The 8,863-nt window shown below is 33.1% G+C and overlaps 1 protein-coding gene and 1 pseudogene across 1 annotated transcript; both read left to right on the top strand.

Annotated features, from left to right (window-relative positions):
• Positions 1-2,117: 2,117 nt before the first annotated feature.
• LOC142643507 (monooxygenase 2-like) lies at positions 2,118-6,317 on the top strand. The gene is made up of 6 exons (XM_075818162.1): positions 2,118-2,255; positions 2,500-2,646; positions 3,102-3,170; positions 3,676-3,841; positions 4,536-4,755; positions 5,542-6,317. The coding sequence occupies exons 1-6, from the start codon at positions 2,182-2,184 to the stop codon at positions 6,102-6,104; spliced, it is 1,239 nt and encodes a 412-aa protein (XP_075674277.1). The 5' UTR covers positions 2,118-2,181; the 3' UTR covers positions 6,105-6,317.
• Positions 6,318-6,452: 135 nt separating this feature from the next.
• LOC142643509 (monooxygenase 2-like) lies at positions 6,453-7,497 on the top strand (annotated as a pseudogene).
• Positions 7,498-8,863: the final 1,366 nt, after the last annotated feature.

Genomic DNA, 8,863 nt, shown 5'->3' with positions numbered 1-8,863 from the left:
CCTTGAATATATTTGAATGTTTTTAAATTTTCATATGCGTTCTTCAGATGTTCTTGGTTGTTCATAACATGTTCATGCATGACACTAATTTTGATCTTAAATCCACATCCAAAATATGAAAAACATGTTAGTTTCATAATTCTCTCAAATCCTTGAATCTAGGATATCACCATTCACATACTTCACTAGAATTTATTCTTTAATCCAAATGCAATGCTTAATAAATATAATCAGGGTTTATCACATGCGCACACATTAAATTCAACATGCAAATTGATTGATAACATTTTGGATGGTATGACATAAATGTTGGCCACCATAATCTAGAAGATCGGTTTCACTGGGCAAGATGGGTGTCTAACACCTTCCCATTTTGTAACGTAGCCTTCGAACTTAAATCTAGAGTTGATAGATCAATGCTTATTTATGTAATTTTCAATTTCTAGATTGTAACTAGGAAACAAAGCTATGTACTTTATTTTAGATTGTATCTAGAACCAAGACCATGTAATTTTTATGATCATTGTAAATTCATTTGCAAATCAATAATGTAAAGTTGTGATTTCCAACTAGCTTTTGTTGGCTTTAATTCCTTGCCAAATTTGATTGCAATTTCTTTAATCATTTCCCTGTATTTATGTGGGTTTATTTCTAAGGGATAAGTATGAGAGATTGGTGAAGAATCAAGCTTCAAAGATGGATCAGTGCAATTTGCGACTAGCTCACGAGAAGAGTAACCTGCGAAAGGCCACATGTGAAGCACATGACTGGAAGCTGAAGAGTCATACCAAACTATCAAATTTGCGAGTACTTTTGTGAGAAAGACCATCTCACAAGGTACCCACCAAACTCTCTGTTTAGCAAAAAGATAAAGTGCTTTACCCAATTCTTTACCCACACTATAAATGCCTTCATTACCCCTGAATTGTAAGAAGTACTTTTCAGAGAGAAAACCCCAAAAATACTTGAGAGTTAGAGATTGTTATACCCATAATCATCTATACATTTTCTTTTGGTTTTCCTCTACTCCTACCTTTCCATCTCTACATCCTTGAGAGGTTCTTAGCCCAAACACTTACCACACTTAATTTGAGTGTTGAGTCAAATTTTGGTGCTATTGGGAAGTATTAGAAGGAGCCATTAAGTGGCAGATGCAATCGGGCTAAATTACTGGATCTGAAAAGCTAGTGAAGACGAAATTCAAGTACATGGGCTTAAGTACATGGGGTAGAGTAGGCTTGGAGGGTTTTTGTTATTCGTGTACTCTACCTTTATTCACTAGTGGATCAATTTTGACTTGGAGGGCCACGGAGAGTTTTTTCGTCGAGTTCTTCAGTTTCTTCTTCGATAACACGTTTTGGTGTTACCTTGTGTTTGCATTTCTCTTCCCTTACTCTTTATACTTTACATTTGTTGTTGCTTGCTTGCTTATGGCGTAGATAGTAGCGTTACAGGTTTATTGTGCTTCATTTACTCTTGTTCCACACTTAGATAAGTTAGAGTAAAAGTAATTAAGTCGTAATTTAAAATTGGGGGTCTAAACATGCATTAGTGTTTCACACTAATTTGAGCTTTCATATTTGTATTTTCTATTGTTGTATATCTAATAGAGAACATTGAAAAGTAAATAGATAAAGAGTTTATTATTATTATTATTATTATTATTATTATTATTATTATTATTATTATTATTATTATCATTATTATTATGCGCTTATATTAAAAGTAAAAGGAAGGGAAAGTGAGAGTAATTTTGATATTTCATTTTTTAAAGTTTTCTCTCCAAATTCTTTCTCTAATTTGGAGAGAGAAAAAGATTTGTAGACCCAATGAGATAAACTCCCTTGACCCATTTTTCTTCCCCCCTTAATTTCTCCCATACCAAATAAAAAACAAAATAACACTCTCTCTACTATTTTCCATCCCCTATTTTCACCCTCCTCTACCATACACACTTAAATTTCATTATTTTATTTGTCCTACATGGCTGTTATTTTCAAACTTTCGTATGTGCTTTCATCATCAACTTCTCCTTGTTGCAGCATCATTTTCATCAATCAACTAGATGTTGCTGCCATTATATATAGGTCCACTACTACTATTTTTAGAACCATTCTATCTTGGGGAAAAAAATATCTCATTACCAAATCTCCTTCTCTTGAGAAAAAAAGCCACAATATCATGGAAGAAGTGCAAGACATTGTGATTGTGGGAGCTGGAATTGCTGGTCTTACAACATCCTTAGGACTTCATAAGTACCCTTCCTCTCTCTATTTTTATATCCATGTACATGTTTGTACATTTTGGTTTAGTCTTTTTTTTAAAGGCTTATTTAACTTACTTATTTATAGTTTCATGTTTGTTAGAACTTCACTTTCTCAAAATGGAGAGATCCTAATGCATTAAGTGAATAAACAAAATCCAAACCTTTACATATCTTAATACTTCCAAGTAAATAAGCAAATCCAAACCAACACTAATGACGAAAATATTGTGTAGGTTGGGTATTCGAAGCTTAGTATTGGAATCCTCAGGTAGTTTGAGGATCACAGGATTTGCCTTAGCAATATGGACAAATGCTTGGAAGGCCTTAGATGCTGTTGGCATTGGTGACTCCCTTCGACAACAACATAAACAGATTTATTGGTAAGTACTAATTAGTAGACTTCTTCTCTCTTAATTAGTGTCACTTTTTTTGGTAACTTAGCAATTCATTAAGAAGAAGCACAAACAGTCTGGGTGCAAATACTAAAAATAAATAAAAATTGTAATAGTGTAATAATACAATCGGGGGAATATCTAAAACTAGAAACTGTTGGGTGCTTTCCAATTTTGTTAGAGCTTCAGCATATGAGTTAGCTTAATGATCAGTCTATGACAATAGCTAACCACCTACACTTATTCACTCTAGTTGAATGATATATACTTATGTCTGATATCATTTCAAGGCTACTCAGGGAAAAAATCGTTTGAAGGTAAAACCTTTTTCGAAGACTACATAAACTTCTACATGTATTTGGTTAATTTTAACTAGCCAGCTCCCATCATAAATACAAGAACATGCATACCATGTATACTGACCAACAGCTAATTGTATGCAGGAATTTGAGTACCTCTACAATTTCAGGAGTTCAAACAGCAGCGATGTCATTTGATGCCAAAGGAAAACAGTAAGTTATAGTGCCCCTATATCATACAAGTTATAATTCTCTCTCTCTCTTTGGGCACATTGAAAGGAGAAAATATCTTGTACATGATCTATATGCATCTTCATTCCTCGCTCTAATAATACGTGGATCCCATTGGACCCACACAGTGTGGGAAATATGAACTATATATGAAATGTATTACAGTACGAGTTTGAGATAATTATTGCATTGACAAAGATAGCTAAATTTCCTATCCCAAACTCTAGCCCAACTAGTCTCATCCTATTTACACACATCTTATTACTAACCTCCAAAACAATCCCTCATAATACTCTTACTGCCATGATTAACATTGTGTAATGGCCCTTGCAACCCTCTCTTAGACTCCTGGTTGTAATGAAACAACTTACTAAGCTTAGGTAACCAAACTTTATGTACAATTGTAATAATTCTAATAATTTTATTTTAATGTTGTAATTCATAATTAAGATACTTTAAGCAAGCCTGGTAATTGCTATTTGTGTAGTGGAGACCACGAATTTCGTTGTGTGAATAGGATGCTGTTGTTGGAAGCCCTTTCAAAGGAGCTCCCAAGTGGCACCATTAGGTTCTCTTCCAAGGTGGTTTCTATAGAGATATCAGGCTTTTATAAGCTTGTGCATCTTGCTGATGGAACCATTCTCAAGACCAAGGTAAATTCACCCATGTGTTAGTATCACTATCACCTACAGTTTATTTTTTCTTCTTGCTTTTGGGTCATTTTTTGGGGTAATATTCAAGTTGTGAATGTTGAGAGCATTTACTTGATGTAAAAAAAAAAAAAAAAAAAGACCCATTAGATACTGTAATCATCTCATATTGTGGATATATGCATCTTCACTCATAATATAGGCCCAAAAAATACACATGATATTTAAAGATTTTATAGATGAGTGGACCAATAATCTTCTTGAATTGGGCCCACATATGTTCAATTCATATATTATCATAAATTGTCAAAAGTGGATATTGATTTCTTCTTGGATTAGGTAAGGACTATGGAGTAGTTGAAAGATTTAAGGAAAAACTTTCCAATTCATTATGTGGGGATTGATAAAATCGCCCATGTGTATTTTTAAATACATTATATGATAAGTGATTATGAATTGTTTAAGTAATACTTGTGAATAGTTTTATCACTCACAATAAACTCATAATTGTGTCTCCTTTTCCACAAGCTAAACTCACCAGTCCCTTTTATTTTTTATTTTTTGTGGCTTAACATAATTGAACTAAAAAGCATCTGTGCAATTATTAATGCAATTGAATAATGTAGTACTTAAACTATCTGTTTTTTATTGTATAATTACTTGGGCCTTATTGGAGTATCAACTTTGTAAATGGAAGGTGTTGATTGGGTGTGATGGAGTGAACTCAGTGGTGGCAAAGTGGCTGGGCTTCAAGGCACCAACTTTCACAGGGAGAGCTTCCATTAGAGGTTGTGTAAATTTTAAATCCAATCATGGGTTTGAGCCTAAGTTCTTTCAGTTCTTTGGGAAAGGATTCCGATTTGGTTTTCTTCCTTATAATGACACTGGTGTCTATTGGTTTTTGGCAACAAGCGAAGGTGAGCCCTGGACCAATTTAGTACATGCTTCATTCTTTGCTTTTTGGAGCATGTTAATCAGACCAAGAAATCTAGGATACACAATTTTTCATAACTTATTTCACTTCATCTCTAATTTAAATGGATTCATTTTATGATTCATAATAAATATTACAAATATTTTTTTTTAGAATAAATATCACAAAGTGTATCTAGTACCATGTCATTTAAATTATTAATTGACCTAGCATTCTATACATAGTTAGATCCAAAAACTAAAATATTAAACATGAAATAAAATTTCTACATTTTAAGTAAAATGGGGAGAAAATTATATTCCTTTCATAACTATAAAAAATGATGTTTTCGAATCACAACTTCTCATTTAAGCAAATTATGAAAATAGTTGTGTTTAGTAATCTGTGCATAAAGCCAATTTTGGTTTTTTGTCTACCTTATTTTTTGTGCATGGATGCATAGTGTAAGACCCAATTCAAGATGATTAGTTACTTGAGTCCAATTTACATATTAATAATTTCCAAATATAATCATAGTGCACATTTTTTATTCAATAAAGTCTAGGAACTCAATTATCAACAAAAATAAATAAAAACTCTTGCAACACAACTCTTTTCCTAACTTTTTTTTGACAATTGCTGATATGATCTATTGCAATTGGTTTGTAATTAAATTGTTGCCAGTGGTGAATCCAAGTAAAAATGATGATACTCCCATTTGAGCAGATTGTTTCAACAATCATAAAAAATGTCACGTCTCTAACAATTTGTTCTTATTCATATCTTGCAGATAAAGAGAGAGAAGATGACCCAATTAAAATGAAGCAATTTGTGTTAAGCAAGTTAGGAAATGTATATGTACCTAATGAAGTAAAGGCCATTGTTGAAAATACTGAATTGGATTCCATTATATCATCCCCGTTAAGGTACAGACATCCCTGGGAGCTTCTTTGGGGAAACATCAACAAAGACAATGTATGTGTAGCTGGTGATGCACTCCACCCCATGACCCCAGAACTTGGCCAAGGTGGTTGTGCTGCCTTAGAAGATGGTGTTGTTTTGGCCAGGTGTCTTGCTGGGGCTTCACTAAAAGAACAAAGTAAGGAAACAAAATGGAAAGGTGATAGAGAAAGAGAGGAATATAAGAGGATTGACTTGGGGTTGAAGAAGTATGCCAAAGAGAGGAGATGGAGAAGCATTGAGCTCATAAGTACAGCTTATTTTATTGGTTTTATAAGTCAGGGTAATGGACAAGTGACAACCTTCTTAAGAGACAATATATTGCCTGCATTCCTCGCTGGGTTACTATTGAAGAAAGCCGATTTTGATTATGGGAAGCTCAGAATTTCTTGAATGCAGTCATGCGTATACATATGTTTTGCATTATTATTGCTATTTGTTTTCATTTTAACAATTGACATGAGTATAAAGTGAGAGGATGTGCTAAATGAGATATGTGTCATCGTCATTCAAAAAATATTTAGTGGTTTTTCTTACCAGTGGCATTGTCTACCATGAAATAAAACTTTAAATCTTATTTAAAATTGATTCATTTTATAATTCAAATTAAATATTACAAATATTTAGTATCGCGTCATTTAAATTATTAAATGGCCTATAGCATTTTATACACAGTTACTCAATTAGATCCAAAACTAAAATATTAAACGAGATATGAAAAATTTTCATTTTAAGTAAAATGGGGAGAATTTTCTATTCCTTTCATAACTGTCAATATGAATTGAAATGATTTGTGCATAATACAAGTAGTTTAAGATGTGAATCAATATAAAAAAATTATGTTTTCAAATCATAACTTATGAAAATATTTGTGTTTGGTAATTAGCGCATACAGCCAAATTTGGTTTTTTGTCTACCTTTTTTTTTTGCATGGTTGCATGGCAGACTAGTTTATACTCAATTTAATTCAATTTTGGCTATTATTCTTTTTATTTTCTAAATAATAATATTTACTGGAATGCATAAGTTTGGTTAGTATATAGATTTGTAATGCATATTGTTTACTAGAATAAACATGTGGCCATATCAAAATATTTGTTCATTTTCTTTTCTTGTAGAGAAAGAGAGAGAGCATAGCCCAGCTAAAATGAAGCATTTTGTGTTAAACAAGCTTGGAGAAGTATTTGATCAAATAAGGGTTGTCATAGAAAACACAGAATTGGATAGTTTTATACCATAACCATTAAGGTACTGATATCCTTGGGAACTTCTTTGGAGAAATGTAAGCAAAGGCAATGTTTATGTAACTGGTGATGCACTCTACCCCATGATCCCAGACATTGGCCAAGTTGGTTGTGCTGCTCTAGAAGATAGTGTTGTTTTAGCAAGGTGTCTTGCAAAGGCATTATCTGGAAAAGCAAGTAAGGAATCAAAAGAAAAAGATGAAAGAGAAATGGATGAATATAAGAGGATTGAAATGGGGTTGAAGAAGTGTGCCAAAGAGAGGAAGTGGGGAAGCATTGAACTCATTAGTACAGCTTACATTGTTGGTCTTATCCAGCAAAGTAATGACAAAATTTTGGCCTTCCTAAGGTATAAATTTTTTGCTACATTCCTGGCTGGCTTACAGCTGAAGAAGGCTGAATTTGATTGTGGGAAGCTTAGGATTTCTTGAATTCATTCATATGTACAGATGCTTTATAGTATTGTAGCTGTTATGGTACATATGTAGCCAGATGTTTTTTCTTTGGATAAACTAATAAGTTATATTTGTTTTGAATCAAAATGATAAACAAACCCTTCTGTTGTAGTAAAAGGTGTGATGGCTTCTTGCCCATATGTTATAAGGCACCGTAATGGATGTTTCAAAGACGTGCATTCATGGATCCGTTTCATGTTTCCAATTAAATATTATAAATTTAAAAATGTATTTAGTGAATAGTGTCATGTCATTTAAATTTTATTATGAGGTGACAATAGGTATACTATTCAATATAAAAAAATAAAATTTGAATCATGAAATAGACTTTTTTTTTTTTTTTTTGAGAATTAAATAGACTTTATTTCAAGTGGACTAATCCTAGAACCTATTCTATATTAGAGGTTTTAGTCAAAAGAATGAAATGAGCATTTTAAAACACACAATAAGAACATAGAGGATTTTATGGCATTTATTCGTTGATTGAAATTTCCATAAGAGCATTTACAGTAAAGTTGCTAAAAATGATAGCTTTTAGCAACTTAAAACACTATTTTATCTATTTTAAGTTTAACGCCATACTATATAATACACCCATAGTTAAGGTTTTTTTTTTTTTTTTTTTACCGTCGCATTAAAATATTATTTCTTTACTATTTTTTAATTCTTTTTTATTCTTATGCGTCTTCCTCTCTCTTTCTTTGTTCTGTCTTCTCCCAAACAAAAACATCCTACTACAATAACACCAGCCACCATCAGAAAATCCAAGGCACCACCACCCCATCAGAAAACCCAATCCACCAACCAAGCCACTACCACCACCACCACCATCACTATCAGTAAATCCAATCCACCACCCACCATTAGAAAACCCAATCCACCACAACCACCACCATCAAATAACCCAAGCCACCACCCACCATCCACCACCATAAACCGAAACCTAGCCACCCACCAGCCACCATTGCAAACCCCAGCTCAAAATCAAATCGATAACCACCACAAAATCCCATCTTTCAAACCTAAACCCAAACCAACCAATAACCAAGCACACAATAAGAAAGAGAGAGATTTTCAGCCATAACAAAAGAAAATTTTTTTTTTAAAAAGTTAAAAACCGCTACCGCCCATCACCGATCTAGACCGCCACTGTTGCTAATTTCAACCACCACCACAATTGTTGCCGATTTCAACCCCCACCACCGTTGTTGTTGAGTTTTTGAGTTAGATGAGGTAGGGAGAGAGCTCAGAGAGGAGAAGAAGAAGAAAAGAGAGAGAGAGAGAGAGAGAGAGAGAGAGAGAGAGAGAGAGCTACAGAGAGAAGAAAAAGGGAGAAGAAAGAAAGAGAAGAAAAGTTTTTTTTTAAAAAGTAAACAGGAGGGAGAAAGAATTTTTTTTTTTATAAAGTTTATAGCTACAGTAAGCTATTATCTTTAACAACTTACTATAGCTT

This window comes from Castanea sativa, chromosome 7, assembly GCF_040712315.1.
Source record: "Castanea sativa cultivar Marrone di Chiusa Pesio chromosome 7, ASM4071231v1".
Classification (NCBI taxonomy): Eukaryota; Viridiplantae; Streptophyta; class Magnoliopsida; order Fagales; family Fagaceae; genus Castanea; species Castanea sativa.
This window is presented reverse-complemented; position numbering and strand designations above follow the sequence as displayed.